At 49.8% G+C, this 16,349-nt stretch overlaps 1 protein-coding gene across 7 annotated transcripts in view; it reads left to right on the plus strand.

The window, feature by feature from the left end:
• TEX11 (testis expressed 11) overlaps nucleotides 1-16,349 on the plus strand; it is a 211,306-nt gene that overhangs the window by 77,439 nt on the left and 117,518 nt on the right. For 6 of the 7 annotated variants that reach the window (XM_075917646.1, XM_075917648.1, XM_075917650.1 and 3 more), the window contains 2 exons: nucleotides 2,695-2,752; nucleotides 14,306-14,401. In XM_075917646.1, coding sequence (XP_075773761.1) covers nucleotides 2,695-2,752; nucleotides 14,306-14,401 — 154 coding nt within the window. The remainder of the gene's footprint in view (nucleotides 1-2,694; nucleotides 2,753-14,305; nucleotides 14,402-16,349) is intronic. The other variant, XM_075917649.1, reaches the window with a different exon arrangement.

Genomic DNA, 16,349 nt, shown 5'->3' on the forward strand with positions numbered 1-16,349 from the left:
GGTCACCCCACCATATCACCACTTAATTCAACAAAAAGTACCAACCCTTTTGTCCCATATTGGGCATGGGGAAGGGCTCTATGGCCATGCTAACCTTGGTAGCCATTCCTCACAAGGATGTTCTGCTCAACTCCAATACCATTGCCTCACATCCCGGATCTCCTCTTCCCACATGCTATACCTCAAAGTGGCATATAACTTTGTAGTTTCTTGATGTGGAGCACTCACGGAGACCCCTCCCTCCCTCCTCCTTTCTCTCTCGGAGGTTGCTTTGAGATGTGTGTCCCCATGGGTGTTCCACTACCCTTCCTTCCTCCCCTATACTTCGGAGCTTTGACCTCTCCAGGGGGTCTTTCTCTGAGGTAGAGAAGGAACCAAGGGGAGGGAGGGACTTGCGCATGTGTGACTCCTACATAGTAGGGGCATGCAGCTACAGGTATGTGTATGTGCGGCCCCAGGGACACTGCTCTGAAGACTTCGATTCTCAGTGCAGCAGTGGCACACTGACCTGATATGGAGCAACCATGTGGACATTCATCTCGAGGAACGTCAGTAACCTCCTCTTCCCCCACTGCCTCTGACTGGACCAGCTCCCCAGGAAAACCCAAGACTGGCCAGGCCAGGGTGCTGGCCAAGAGGAAACAATCCCTATATATGCAAAAACCCTGCATAGTACTGGCACGAGAAAGCATCTCTGCCTTTCCGCTAAGCCTATTCATGTGATTTCCAGCCTATTCATGCCTCAAAAATTATTCTCCCTAGCCCGCTTGCCCTGGTCTCTGGCATGGGAAAGGCAGTCAAGAAGGAGCCTGGAGGTGGAGTGTGGGTGTGGCCTGGTAGTCTTAGGTAGCCCCAAGCCTAAAATATCTGCTACCATGCTGCCTGAGACTTCTGCCAAGGAATGGAGTTACGGTGCTGGGGCTTCCCTTGCCCACCCCGCCAGCCTGCCCATCTTCTGCTGCTGTTGAATATGGAGTGGAGTCAGGATGCAGGGGCTCCCCTCACCCACCCAATGTTTTTGCCAGAGAGTGAAGCGGAGTTGGGGCATGGAGGCTTCTCCTGCCCTATGCACATGGTGCTGCTGGGGAGTGAGGTTGGGTGGAGGCTCACCCCGCCTCCCCTTGACACTTGCTGGTGAGAGGTGCCCATTTTTCTGGGGCCTCCCCCAGTTGTGTGGTGCTCCTTGGTGTGGGCCCTGTGGGCCAAGTGGCTAATCTATCACAGCCCACAGAAGTAATTTATTTTTACATCCCTAAAGCTGTATTTTTACTCACCTGTCATTTGCTTTTTAGCTTCAGTTTTATGGAATTACCCACAAGCATTTACCTCAGAGGCCTTTTATACTCTGGTCTAATTTTTAGAACTGGTAAATCAAGACTCCTATGTCCTGTTTCTGGCTCTGCTACTGATTTGATATGGCCTTGAATGCCAGTCTCTTATCTTCTGTATTATTAAGGGCTTGTCTAAACATGATACATTATAGTGGCACAGCTGCAGTTCTTTCTTTAGCCTAGTAATATCTACACTAGGGCTGTGTCTAGACTGGCAAGTTTTTCCGCAAAATTGCTCTTGCGGAAAAACTTGCCAGCTGTCTACACTGGCCGCTTGAATTTCCGCAAGAACACTGACGATCTCATGTAAGAAATCAGTGCTTCTTGTGGAAATACTATGATGCTCCCGTTCGGGCAAAAGTCCTTTTGCTCAAAAGCTTTTGCGCAAAAGGGCCAGTGTAGACAGCTCAGATTTGTTTTGTGCAAAAAAGCCCCGATCGTGAAAATGGGGATCGGGGCTTTTTTGCGCAAAAGCGTGTCTAGATTGGCACGGATGCTTTTCAGCAAAAAGTGCTTTTGCGGAAAAGCGTCTGTGCCAATCTAGCCGCTCTTTTCCGCAAATGCTTTTAATGGAAAACTTTTCCGTTAAAAGCATTTGCGGAAAATCATGCCAGTCTAGACGTAGCCTAGTTGTTAGGTCAGCTTAACTGCTCGGAGTTACTGATTTTTCACACTCCTGAATGATGTATCTGGGTTGACCTAACATGTTAGTAAAGACCGGGCCTAACTTCCCTTATCTGTAAAGCAGGGATAATAATACTGTTATTCTGAGAGGTGTTCGTTTGTGCCTGAGGTGTAAGTGCATCTTGTTAACAGAAGTATCAGAATGTGTTAATTAGAAGACCCTCATCTAAGACATAATGGAGTTGGGAACCCATCTAGGAGCTTGGACTAAGTGGGCGGAGGGGTTTTTCTCAGCAAGGTGTGTGTGAGGGAAGGCACAGCAAACACAAACTGTGAACACACAGCATAGAGAGGCAGAGGTATAAAGCAAGAAAACCAAGCTGTAGCCTGTGAGTACAGCATGACCTGAGAAAAACCAGAGAGAGCTTTTTGGATCATTGGCTAAAAAGACTTTGGAGCACAAGCTGAGAAATTTATCCTTTTGTTGTTGGCTTTTCCTGTGTTAGGAGAAGCAGGACTTTTGTACAGTCTTTGTAAATAAACAAGATTATAGCAAATAAAATATCAGACTGCATCTATTTCTGCTTGCAACTGGAACATCTCCGGGGCCCAAAAATGTGATCAGTCACTCTGATCAAATGGGAAATTTAAGTCTGAAGTTACTGCATAGCCCAGAAGACTGAGTTTTTCTCAGGCCTTTTAGCTCATATAATTCTGATTTTTTCCTTTTAAATTTTAGCCAGAGCTATGAGATTGGGAAGATGGATAAAAAGTATTCTACTGGGCAAGAAATGCAGGTAAGAAATAAGCATACAGAAACTTTGAATTACTCACAGACTAATAGCAGGATTTTGTTAGTGCCAGTTCTGCACTGCGGTCCCCATTGCCACTCTGGCACTGTTGGACTTCACTTCTCACAGCTGTGCCAGTGGTTATCCATCCTGATTTTTAGCACTTTCTGCTATTTTAGTCCTGCAGAATAGTAGCATAGGGCAAATAATTCTGCACTACATACTAGACAGAGTCTGAGAATGAGGTCATTGCTATGTGTGTCCTTAAATTAATGGAGATTGCCTATCTCCTAGAACTGGAAAGGACCTTGAAAGATCATTGAGTCCAGCCCCCTGCCTTCACAGCAGGACCAAGTACCATCCCTGACAAATTTTTACCCCAAATCCCTTAATGGCATCTGCAAGGATTGAACTCACAACCTGGGGTTTAGCAGCCCAATGCTCAAACCACTGAGCTATTCCCTCCTCCAGTTATATTTTAACTGAGATTTTCATGAGATAAAAAGCTAGTCCATGATTGCTCTGTTCAAACTAGTGTATTTGCAAAAGAATTACATTATAACCCATAGACTCTGTCTTGACTCAAAAAAGTGGTCAAGTTAGGTTGGTTTTACTAAATGTGTTTCTTAAGTCTGACCTAAACTTGATCTTTATCTTAGTAAATGTATTTTAAATTTGATCACCTAAAGTGTGCTAAAGGTCACCCTGCATCTACAGAAGGAAAAATGTTAAGTTTAGGTCTGTTTAAGACTGGTGTTAGGCAAGTACAGTCTGTTTCCTTGCCCAAGACCCTACACTTTATTAATCACACTGACTGTCTGGACAGTATGTTCTACCTGAGAGGCATCCTGAAGCTGCAGGCTGCACATGTAGGTCGTGGCCTCTCCTGCCTGACAGGCTCCCCAGCCCATGGGAGAAGAGAAGGAGGCTGCCGTGGGTGCTAGTGGTGAGGGAGGCCTGCCGCCCCCAACCACGCTGCCAGCCCAGGATCTCTTCACTCCGCTGAAGGAGCAGCTGCCACAGCCCCATGTGGGCATAGCTGGAGCCCCAGGCCTGATGTGTGGCTGCCGTTGGCCTGTACCACAGTGTCCTATTCGAACTAGCCCCTGCAAATTATCATGCTGGCTCTTGTCAGGCTTAGCTAGCAAGTTTACTAAGCCTGACATAAACTAAACCGATTTACTATGTCAAGACAAATCTTCAGATGGGATGAGAATACAATTGTTATGATGATAGTGCCTTGCAGTCCCAGTCAAGGAACAACACATTGTGCTTGCTACTATACTTCTAGTAACAGAAAAGACAAGTCCCAGTGTGCTTATAGTGAATATTATCCACAGCTTATATTTCCATCTCCTTTATTTCCATTCCTTTGTGCAATATTTAAGTGTTGTTTTTGATTATTTCTGTAAGCAGAATCTGAATGAAGTCTCCCCTGACAGATAGTTGCATGGGGTCAGACTTCAGGAGCAAACTCTGTTTACATGAACACACCTACTCTGCCAAGATATTCAACAGAGAGAGCGGTGTTGCTCAAAATAATTAACTTTAGCTGGCAGGGGTGGCAGGTTTATATAATTTTTGGTGGTGCCCAGAATGGGTCTAGTTCCCCCAGCCCTCCGCCTGCCCACCCGCCCTGTAAGACGATATATTTTTATTAAATAATGTAAAAATGGACTGGAAACCGTAAGCATTTAACAGTTTCCCTTTATTGCACAATAGCACTATCGTAAGAAAAAATTATTTAACTACGAATATCAATGTTATTAATACTCTTTTGAATATGGAACGAACCCATTGTAGATTCCATTGTGCATCAAATATATTATATTTTGTTGTACCTGTTGTGACAAAGTGGGAATGTTCTTCATGTTTTCTCTGATGGACACATGACCAGAAGTAAAGTCCCCTCTCTAAGCACTTTTCCCACCATCCTCCTACCAATAGGGATTATTTTGGCCCCCACCAAACCCCCCTCATGCAACTATCCTGTAATTGCATTAACCCAATGTGTGTGACATTACCTCGGGGGGAGGGGAGGAGAGGCTGGGGGAAGTGTTCCCTCTCAGAGTTTCCTCCCATGAGCAGAATGAATTTTGTGTTGTGCACCAGTACTGAGTTCATGTGGCTTGTTTGGATGTGCCACTGTGGCACCCAAGTTATTAATAAATATCTTATAAACCTCTACCCTTTCCCTCTGCTGCCATGTCTCTCCCCCTTGCTCCATCAGCTCCCCTGGTGCCTGCTGCCCCCTAACCCCTCATCCTCCTCTGCTGTCCTGACTCGGACTCCTGCCCTTCTCACTGCCCTCAGACTTCCTGAGACCTGCCCCCCTCCACCAGCCCTTCTCTCCCCCCTGTGCCCACTCCTCCAGTAGCCCCACTCTGATCATGTGAGCTACTCCTCCTCATCCCCTCTCCTAAAACCTCCCTCTGCACACCTGCCCTGCCTCTCTCCTCTGGTGCTGGTCCCTCCCCTGCAGGTGTCTGTCCTTCTGCTTCACCCCCAGAATCCTCTGGCACCTGCACCTTACCTTACCCCTGCACCCTCCTGGTGCCCCCCTTCCCTCACTGCCTCTGCCCCCTTTGCCCTTTCCCCCCCCCGATGCCCACCCCCTCACCACCCTCTGCCCCCTGTTCCCCTCTTGCGCCTGTGCCCTCACACATGACTTGCTCCATTCTGGCCTTCTTCATGCCCACCCCTTCTTTCAAGCCTTCTCCCAGCACCTCCCCCTCCCCTCTCTAGCCCCCAATGCCCTTACCCTCTCCTCTCAGCACCACCCTGTCCTCCCTCCCACTGACACCTCCCCTCCTGCCCTTTTCCTCAGTCTCCACTTGGCCGCCTGGCATTGGTCTCTCCTCCACCCTGTCCCTTGGTACCTTCCCCTTCTCCTGACCTGCCCCCCTCCCCTCAGCACAAGCCCCTTCCTCTCCCACTCCTTCCCCCTATTTTTCCCTCTCCCCACTTCACCTCTTCCTTCCCCACCTTCTTCCTTCCAGTTTGCAGCGCTGGAGTCTGTGATTGGGCCCCAGCTGCTTCCGTGGCTCCAGACCACTTGCCGGGCCAGAAGCTGGGCTGGGCGGTTTTAAAGTCCCGGGCCGTGACGTCACGCCATGCCTGGGCGTCTCTCTTCTCAGCTGTTGCACAGCATTTCAGTTCGCCACGTATGCACAGCTTTCATTCCGGCAGGGATGCTCCGGGGCCGGGGGGGACGCTCTGGGGCGGGGGGGGGGGGAGGGGGCCCAGCAGGCAGGGGCTGGGGCCCGCTCCAGGCAGGGCCATGGGAGAGACCCAGCTCCAAAGAGACCCAGCTCCAAATATTGGTGGAGCAGGGCCCCCGGCTCTGAATATTCCTGGAGCATGGGCACCACAAGCCCAGATAACTCACCGCCTATGTTGGCTGGTGTTGGGCTACTGACTTCAAGGGCAGTGAAATGTTATCAATGTTGTTGTCTTAATTGCATGAATAAAGGGGAGCAGAATTGTGCTTAACCTGTCCCAAATGAAGTTGTCCCCTTCAGCTAAAAGGATTTTGTTAACCTACAAGCTCGAATGCCAGACCCCTTTGAAAGTAAATGTACTAAAGTGATTTTTAGTCCAACACCAGCCAGAGTTAATCACTTTGAGCAGCACTGCTCTGTCAGCAATATATCTTGGCAGAGTGGATATGTTCCTGTAAATACAGTTGAATGATGTCCCTGTGGGTGCTCCACTGTTGGTGTCGGGCTTGTCTCGGTGCTGGAAATTGGAGTCTTTTTCTAGCTGTATCTAGTTGGGCTGTGCATGTGCGGGAGGGGCGCATGCTGTTCGTACCTTTGGAGTTCGTGCATGCGGCCTGACTCCTCTTAGTTCCTTCGTTACTGCCCTCAGTCGCAGATGGAGCTCAATACCTCTCCTCCTCTTCAGTTCTCTGTAGATAGGGTTTAGGTTATAATTAGTTTTAAAAAATAACTTTCATCACTTTAGTTCGTAATAGTTTAAATTTTTTTTTCTGGTTTTATTGTTGTAAATAGCTACTGCACAGCTCCAGAGGGACAGTATACCACCAGCTTCGCAGGCGGTGGGCCCTTGGGCTTGTGCTTCATTTAAAAAAAATTATATATTATATGTTATATATTATAACATAAAGAAGCAAGAGCAAACGCATGATAAATAGCAGTGGCCAACGCAGTCTTCTTCTTCGGGTAGTCCCCATGGGTGCTCCACGTCTGGTGTCGGGCTGGTCCCGGCGCCACGAATTGGAGCTTGCCAGAGCTGTGTTCGGCCGGACCGCGCATGCTCGAGCCGGTTTCGCGCCTTTCATGTGCCGCGCGCGGTCCGGCGCCCGCCAGTTTCCTCTAATCCGCCCCTGGTCACGGACGGAGCTCTCCTTCCTCTCCTCAGGTTTCCTGAGGGAAAGTTCAAAATGATTTAAACTTCTGTTCGTTTTCACTACATTTTCAGTTCATTAGTGTGTTCCTGATTTTAGTTAATACCTTTATAGAGTTATCAGCTGTTTATACTTATATTTGAAGGTTTCAGCTGTCTCCGCTGCGCAGCTCTCAGAGCCGCGGCTCTGGTTTAAAAAAAAAAAAAAAAGAGAGAAGAGGCAGCATAATGATAGCAAAAGAAACAGTTACCATTTGTATATAGTTATATTGTTGCCTTCTACAGATGTTTTCCTGTTTCAACTTCTAGTTAAAAAAAAAAAAGTATACAAGTAAGAAGAGTTACATTGTTACCCGGCTAGCTCTGCTTGAGCTAAGTTCAGTAGTTCTCGGACCCTTTATGCAAACATAGTTACAATTCCTAAAGGAGAGAGGAAGGGGCAGTCGACCCCCTTCAGACAGCCGGTATTCCGGGCTCCCCCGGCTTCAAAAAGTGCACTATGTGCAGGGACTCAATGCCTGTCTCTGACGGACATTCGGCTTGTGTCCGCTGCCTTGGGGAGGCACATATCCCCCAAAAATGTAGTCACTGTGCCAAGCTCACGACGAGAGCCCGCAAGGAGCGGGAAAGACGGCTAAAGGAGATCCTCTTTGATAAGGCTCTCCTACCTTCCAGCGCTCCAGGCTCCTCGGCTTCGGACCCGACCGCAAGAAAGCGGAGGGCTCCCTCCCCGGCTATGTCTTCCCCTAAGAGGAAGAAAGCCTCTCCTGCTCGTTCCCTGCAGATTGCCCCGCAGCAGCGGGTGAGCGCAGGTGATAAGCCGGGCACTTCAACTTCAAAGACAGCCCGTGCAGCCACTTCAAAGAAGTCAGCCAGCACTTCCCGGCTCGGACTGCCCCCGGCACCGCAGACGGCAGGGGGGCCCCTTAAAGAGACAGCCTGCCCCGCACCGACGGTGCCTGCCTCTTTGAATGCAGTGCACACCTCCCCTCACAGGGAGCTGTCTTCAGCAGCCTCGGCACCCACGGTACCCAGCACTGAACAAATGACTCCGTCAGCACAGCCACCTGGCCCTCCAAGCTTGCAGCCTGCAATCCCTGAGCAGCTAGAATAGTGATAGAAATGTAGCCGTGTTAGTCTGGGGTAGTTGAAGCAAAATGCAGGACAATGTAGCACTTTAAAGACTAACAAGATGGTTTATTAGATGATGAGCTTTCGTGGGCCAGACCCACTTCCTCAGATCAAATAGTGGAAGAAAGTAGTCACAACCATATATACCAAAGGATACAATTAAAAAAAAAGAACAAATATGAAAAGGACAAATCATTGCAGAACAGGAGGGGGATGCGGGGGGGGGGGGGGAAGGAAGGAAGGTAAGTGTCTGTGAATTGATGATGTTAGAGGTAGGGAGAGTGGGATGTTTGTGAGTTAATGGTATTAGAGGTGATAATTGGGGAAACTGTCTTGGTAATGGGTGAGATAGTTCAAATGTTTGTTAAGTCCTTGTTGGAAAGTGTCGAATTTTAACATGAATGACAGTTCAGAGGATTCCCTTTCAAGTGCAGATGTAAAAGGTCTTTGTAGCAGAATGCAGGTGGTTAAGTCATTGAGAGAGTGTCCTTTCTGGTTAAAATGGCAAGAAACTGTTTTCTCTTTGTGATCTTGTCTGATATCTGTTTTGTGGGCATTAATCCTTTGGCGAAGTGTCTGAGATGTTTGTCCAATGTACATAGCAGACGGACACTTTCGGCACATGATAGCATAGCTAGAAGCAGCTTCTACTAGTGCAGCACCAAGGATGGACATCCGTGAAATTTCCCTCTCCCCCTCCCCGGTGCCCCCTCCGGAGCCATCGCCTCACCCCTCCATGTCTGCACACCATGCAGCGGGGCGTAAGGAGCATCATAGGCAAAGCTTATCCTCTCGCCACCATCACTATAGGGAGCGTAGCTGCTCACATTATAGATATTCCAGATCTCGATCCCCGTCAAGGCGATTCCACTCCCCAAATCGCACGCCACACGGCACTTACTATGTCAGGCATGGCACCGTGGGATCCTCTAGATGTTCATCACCAGCAGCCTCTGATCGTCATTCCATGCATTACTATAGATCCTATTATTATGGGTCACCCCATCACAGTCGCTCCCGATCTCGCCGCAGATCACCTTGCTCCTGTCGATCAATCAGCCCGCGCTCGATGCATTCTGAACCTCGGAATCAATCTCCACCCCGACCTACGTTACCACCACTCTCCCCCCCTCATCCACAATCAGACATGGAAGAGGGCCAGCTCTCCGAAACGGAACCGGATATGTCTCCTAGTGTTCGCTCTTCCACGCTCGCGCTGGGAGAAGGGGTAACCTTGACCGAGACATCACTCCCAGATGATCTTAAAGAGTTCCAAGACCTCTTTAAACGAGTGGCGCAATCTCAGGAGGTACAACTCATGGAGGCTGAGGTGAAACAGCATAAGCTGTTTAAGAACTTACATCCTAAACATCAATGGAAGATCACCCTCCCTATAGACGAGGCTATCATGGAGGTAGCTGAGGAGATTTGGCAGACGCCAACATCTATACCACCTACGAATAAAAGGGTGGACAAAAAATATTTCGTCCCCTCCAAAGGCCTAGACTTTCTTTTCAATCACCCACAGCCTAATTCTTTAATAGTGGACGCTGTCTGCCACAACGCTAAGACGCCCCATTTTAAGACCTCCCTCCCGGATAAGGACTCTAAAAAATTGGACTTATTCGGCCGTAAGATATATTCTTCCACAACATTACTTCTCCGAATCACCAACTACGCGGCCCTCCTATCAAACCACAACTTTGATAACTATTCAAAGCTTCCGGAGCTGATGCAACACCTTCCCGACAGCAAGAGACCTCTTTTAAAGGCTGTTGTCCAGGAGGGGTATACCGCGTGTAGAACATCACTTCAAATCGCCACAGAAGTAGCGGATACGGCTGCACGAGCCATGGCAATGGGCATCGCCATGCGGAGAACCTCCTGGCTCCTGTCAGCGGGAGCCTCTCGAGAATTGCAGTCCAAGGTTGAAGATCTGCCGTTTGATCGACAGAAGCTGTTTGCCTCCACGACCGATGAGATTCTACATTCGGGAAAGGACTCTCGTACCACCCTCCGAACCTTGGGCATGTACACCCCTCCGTTCAAGCGTAAACGATACTACCCCTTTCAAAGGAGGTACGACTATTCATCCTTCAAAAAGCAACAACGCGGACCTGACCAGTCCAGATTTAGACAGCGCCCACAGCGCAAGCGCCAGCAACAGAATCGAGCATCTGCTCGACCGGCTTCTAAGCAGCACGTTTGACTCCCATGTCAAGGACTCGAACAAGTCTCTCGTTGTCATCACACAGAAGCCTGCAAACAACCTCTTCCATCATCGGCTGAGGCCATACCGTCATCAATGGGCCAGCATTACCTCGGACCGATGGGTCCTGGAAGTGATATCATCAGGACTCACGATTCCCTTTACCTCAGTTCCCCCGAGGACCTCACCCACCCCGTCCCTTTCCAGGGACCCATCTCACGGGGTCGCTCTTCAGCACGAGGTCTACCACCTTCTACAGATTGGGGCCATAGAACGAGTACCCGTGGAGTTCCGGGGGAAAGGCTTCTACTCCAAGTATTTCCTAGTCCCCAAGAAGTCCGGAGGGTGGAGGCCTATCCTCGACTTGAGAGGCCTCAATCGCTACATTCGAAAGCAGCGCTTCAAGATGACCACGCTGGCCAAGATCATACCGGCGCTAAACAAGGGAGACTGGTTCGCAGTCCTAGATTTACAGGACGCATACTTTCATATCACAATGCACATAGCGCACAGACGTTTTCTTCGGTTTGTAGTGGGAGACAAGCACTTCCAATACAGGGTGCTCCCTTTCGGCCTGGTATCGGCCCCGAGAGTGTTCTCAAAGACAGTAGCGGTGGTGGCCACCCATCTACGCAAAACAGGGGTCTCAATTTTCCCGTATCTCGACGACTGCCTCATCAAGGGTCACGCAGTCGGAGACACATTACATGGTAGCCGCGACGCGGGATCTATTCGACTCCCTCGGCCTCATTGTAAACATGCAAAAATCGCGTCTGCAACCGACACAAACTCTAACCTTCATAGGAGCCCGACTCGACTCTCTCTCAGAGCGAGCTCATCTTCCGGTCGAGCGCTTCCAAGTCATAAAGGACTTAATAGGCACAGTCTTACAAGCTCCAACACTCCCAGTACGGGTATATTTGCAGCTCCTAGGCCATATGGCAGCCACTACGATCATCGTGCGGCATGCAAGGTTGCATTTGCGGTGCCTGCAACATTGGTTAAGCATGGTGTACAACCCCGTCAGACACAACACCTGAAAACTCGTGGCTCCACCCGTACATGTAAAGAAGTCCCTCCGTTGGTGGGTCAACCCCAACAACATGTTGTCAGGAGTCCCCTTCCATGTGACACAGCCGTCAAAAGAGATAACAACAGACGCTTCTCTCGTGGGATGGGGTGCTCACATCGGCACGGAAACAGCTCAGGGCCGCTGGTCCGCATCGGAGCGGATGTTACATATCAACCTTCTCGAGTTGCGGGCAGTGTTCCATGCCTGCAGACAGTTCAGGACGCATATAAGAGGCACGACAACCAGAATTCTCACCGACAACATCGTCACGATGTATTACGTGAACAGACAAGGAGGCGCCCGGTCCCGGTCCCTCTGCATGGAGGCAGTCCGCTTATGGACGTGGTGCATTCGAAACGACATCACTATAGTCGCATCATACTTACCCGGTGCGGATGCATTGAGCAGGTACTTCCATCACGATCACGAGTGGGAAATCAGTACGGATGTCCTCCTACCTCTCTTCCGTCGCTGGGGCCGTCCGATGATAGATCTCTTCGCCACTCGGGCCAACAGGAAACGTGCAGCATACTGTTCCAGAGCAGGAGCAGGCACCAGTTCCTTGGGAGATGCCTTTCTCCGACACTGGGGAACATCACTGTTATATGCATTCCCCCCTGTTGTGATCATTCCGAGTGTGCTCGAGAAGATCCTCATGGACAAGGCGAGAGTCTTACTCATAGCTCCGGCCTGGCCCAGACAGCCATGGTACTCAACTCTCCTGCAGCTGTCCACGCGACCACCATACCGCTTCCCACATCGACCGGACCTCCTGACGCAGCAGAACGGTGCCCTTCTGCATCCGAAGTTGAACACTCTGCATCTAACTGCATGGATGATAGATGGTTCAGCGCGTCCGAGAGTCTTTGCTCGGACCAGGTGAAAAGGGTATTGCTGCATAGCAGGAAAGACTCTACCAGGAAGACCTACCTGTCCAAATGGTCTAGGTTCACACGTTGGTGTGCTCCAAAGGGCTTAAACCCTTTTCTCTCACTACTGCATGTCCTCTTGGACTATATCCTTCAGTTACAGGTTGCCGGGCTCTCCATATCATCACTCAGAGTCCATGTAGCAGCAATTGCGGCCTTTCACAGCCCGGTGGAGGGCAGGTCGGTCTTTTCTCACCCCATGGTCACAAGATTTCTCAAAGGCCTCACTAACCTTAATCCACCTCGCAGGCCCCCACCACCCGCATGGAGCCTAGACCTTGTGTTGGACACCCTGACGCGTCCTCCCTTTGAACCGTTGGCGACGGTACCCTGGCCTATACTGGCAATGAATGTACTCTTCCTCTTGGCCATAACATCAGCGCGTAGGGTCAGCGAGCTGGCAGCATTAATGGCATCGCCTCCCTATACAGTATTTAGTAAGGAATCTGTAACATTGAGATCTCATCCGGCTTTCCTACCTAAGGTCTGCACAGAATTTCATATTAATGAGCCGATCGTTTTGCCATGCTTCCATCCAAAGCCTCACATCTCTCAGCAGGACGCACTCCTGCATACCCTGGACGTCCGTCGGGCATTGGCATTCTATATTGATAGAACCCGCAACATCCGGAAAACAGATCGCCTTATTATTTCAACGTCAGGCCGCTTTAAGGGCCAACCCCTCTCGGCCCAGCGTATTTCGAAACTCATCGTCTCCTGCATTACCACCTGTTACACAATTCGCGACAAGCCGCTCCCATCGCAGCCAAGGGCCCACTCGACGCGAGCAGTGGCAACGTCAGCAGCATTCGTTAGGGGAGTCCCCTTACGCAACATCTGCAGGGCAGCCACTTGGTCCTCCAATACCACATTTTCAAGGCACTATGCAATCACGCAGCGGCTAGCTTACGATTCAGCGGTGGCTCTAGCAGTACTCCCTAGCCACCAAAATTGTTATTCCGCAGCCCACGTCTAACTCAGATTACTGCTCCGGAGTCACCAGACGTGGAGCACCCACGGGGACTACCCGAAGAAGAAAAAGAAGTTACTCACTTCCGTGCAGTAACGATGGTTCTTCGAGGTGTGTTCCCGTGGGTGCTCCACGACCCGCCCTCCTCCCCGCTACGGAATCTCCTCTCTTTCTGTCTTGCAGAGGGGCGGTGAGAGGAAACTGGCGGGCGCCGGACCGCGCGCGGCACATGAAAGGCGCAAAACCGGCTCGAGCATGTGCGGTCCGGCCGAACACAGCTCTGGCAAGCTCCGATTCGTGGCGCCGGGACCAGCCCGACACCAGACGTGGAGCACCCACGGGGACACACCTCGAAGAACCATCGTTACTGCACGGAAGTGAGTAACTTCTTTTTTTCATCTGCGTGTAAGACCTAGCTGAACCCATCTACCACGGGGACATTACATGAAGAAGAATGGGAAGTTACTCACCTTGTGCAGTGACAATGGTTCTTTGAGATGTGTGTTCCCATGGGTGCACCATGACCCACCCTCCTTACCTCTTCTTTGGTTTGACACTCATTCAAGAGGGCATACATGTAGAAACTGAGGGGAATTGGGCCACGCACGTGAACTCCAAAGGCCCGAAAGGTAGGTGCCTCTTCTACGCATATGTGGCCCAACTAGATACTGCTAGAAAAAGACTCCGATCTGCAGTGCTGGGACGAGCCTGACAGCAACAGTGGAGCACCCATGGGGGGACACATCCCGAAGAATCGTCGGTACTGTACAAGGTGAGTAACTTCCCTTTTGCTCCTATAGCTAGTTATTGGGGAGAACTCATTCAGACCCTGCTTACGTTTCATTTGAGTTTAATTATTAATTTTGTCTTTTCATTCTAGGCTAAAGTGCTGCGGTTATTAGCCACTGTCTATCTGGAGTGGGATTGCAAACAGTACCAAGACAAAGCTCTCAGGGCTCTAACCCTGGCTAATGAGGTTCTAACTTACTGTGATGTCTAAGCAGAGTGGATTGATTTAAGTCACTAATTTTAATCATGATTTAAATCAGCAAGCAGGAAACCATGATCTAAATAATAGATGCTAATAATTTTGCATTTGTGTTTTAAAATTATTTTTCTAAGAAAAGGTTGGTTCTTCTTTGAGTGATGTCCCCATGGGTGCTCCACTATTAGTGACAGATTGTCCTGGTGCCACAAATCGGAGTTTTAAATAGCAGCTGTTGGTTGGGCCACACATGCGCAATAGGCGCCTCATGGCATTTGTGCCTTCGCACCTCATGTGCACAGTCCCACCCCTCCTCAGTTCCTCCTTTACCATCTCGGTGACCGATGGAACTTACTTCTTACCTCAGTGTTTGTTCTAGTCTGGACAGAAATAGTTGTTTATATTTTCCAGTTAGTTTTCTAGTCAGGTTTTTTTCTTCTCCCCAGTTGTTTCTGCAAAAAAAAAAAAAAAAAAGGTGGAGGGAAGGGGGAGAAAACAGAGACGTAAGATGTGGGCTTCCTCATCTCAGGACTTCTACCCCTTCCTCCAAGTTTATTTTCTCTGTTTAAAAAAAGAAGAAAGTAAAGGAGAGAAAAAAAAAAAAGAAGCAGAAGACTGATTAGAAAATGTTTGCTTGAGCACCATGCTGGGATCTCTGGGGTTTAAGAAATGCTACACATCATGATCCCATGCTGCTTTCAAGTGGGCACTCCTCCTGCATCTGATGCTGGGGGGACACTCATGTCCCGTAGAAGTGTGACCACTGTTCCAGCTTCAAAGCCAGAGCAAGGAGGGATGGAGTTACAGCTCAGAATGCTCCTCTTCAGTAAGGTAGTCCATCCCTCAGAGCCCCAACAGCTGCCTCGAGCCCACTCTAAGTCTTCCAAGGTGCCCAGGATGTGGGCTGGCTTCCCATTGACAAAAGGATCAGCCAAGGAAAAAATGTTTCTCCAGTGAGATCCCTAGCAGTGATTCCATCTCCCCAAGTCAGCAGGGGAGGCAAACCTGTCACCTCTGGTATCACAGTGTTGCGTGCCTCCATGATGCCTACACTAAGTCCTGCCACTTGCAGTCTCTGGCATTGGTTTGTGCAGTGTTGGCACCCAGAGAGCCGTAGGAACCAGCAAAATCTTTGGCTCAGGTCAAAGTGCAGGAACTGGAGAAAAAGCTAGCAATGACCAAAGCATCAGCTAAGACGCTAGCACCAGCTGGGAGGTTGACTCCAACCAATGCACTGGCACTGGAACCGACATCTCTGGTGCCGGTGTCTATGCCGCCATCACTGGCACCTCTCCCTATGACACCAGCGGACAGAACCATGGTTCTGGAATGCTTGGCACCGAGCAATTCGGGTCACGGTGCTTTGGCGCCAACTGGGCAGGAAAAATCCCATTATCCCCGCACCATGGTAGGGAACCCTCATTGGCACTGTCTTCATCCTGAGGTTCCCCAGTTTTTCCTAGATCTCTGGTGCTCTCCCATGTATAGCGCATTTGAAGATGATGACCAGAAAAGTGTCTTCTTATCACAATACCCCTCTCCTACACAGTCACTTTCCACCTCTCGCAGGGACAGATCCTGACTAGCCCATCACCCACTGTGGTATGTGCACTGGCATTATCCTCCACCACACTATACTGTACATTGGCCACCATGGGATCCATGGATGTTTTAAAGACAACGCTCCACTGCCCCACTTACTCCGGTAAAGAGACCCCCTCCAACCTCACTTCCTCCCACCGAGGACTCAGAGGAAGAGGAGGGGCAAATCCAGGAGGAGGATCCTGATCCACAGAGTCTAGACACCTCTCCAGTTGATAACTCATCTTTTTCACTGGAAGAGATCCATTTCCAGTGGATGATTTAAAGAAATTTCAGGATCTCTTCAAAAGAGTGGCTGCTAGCCAGGAGGTTCCTCTCCAGAAAGTACAGGAGAAGC

Source organism: Pelodiscus sinensis, unplaced genomic scaffold (genome assembly GCF_049634645.1).
Source record: "Pelodiscus sinensis isolate JC-2024 unplaced genomic scaffold, ASM4963464v1 ctg71, whole genome shotgun sequence".
In the NCBI taxonomy this organism is placed as follows: Eukaryota; Metazoa; Chordata; order Testudines; family Trionychidae; genus Pelodiscus; species Pelodiscus sinensis.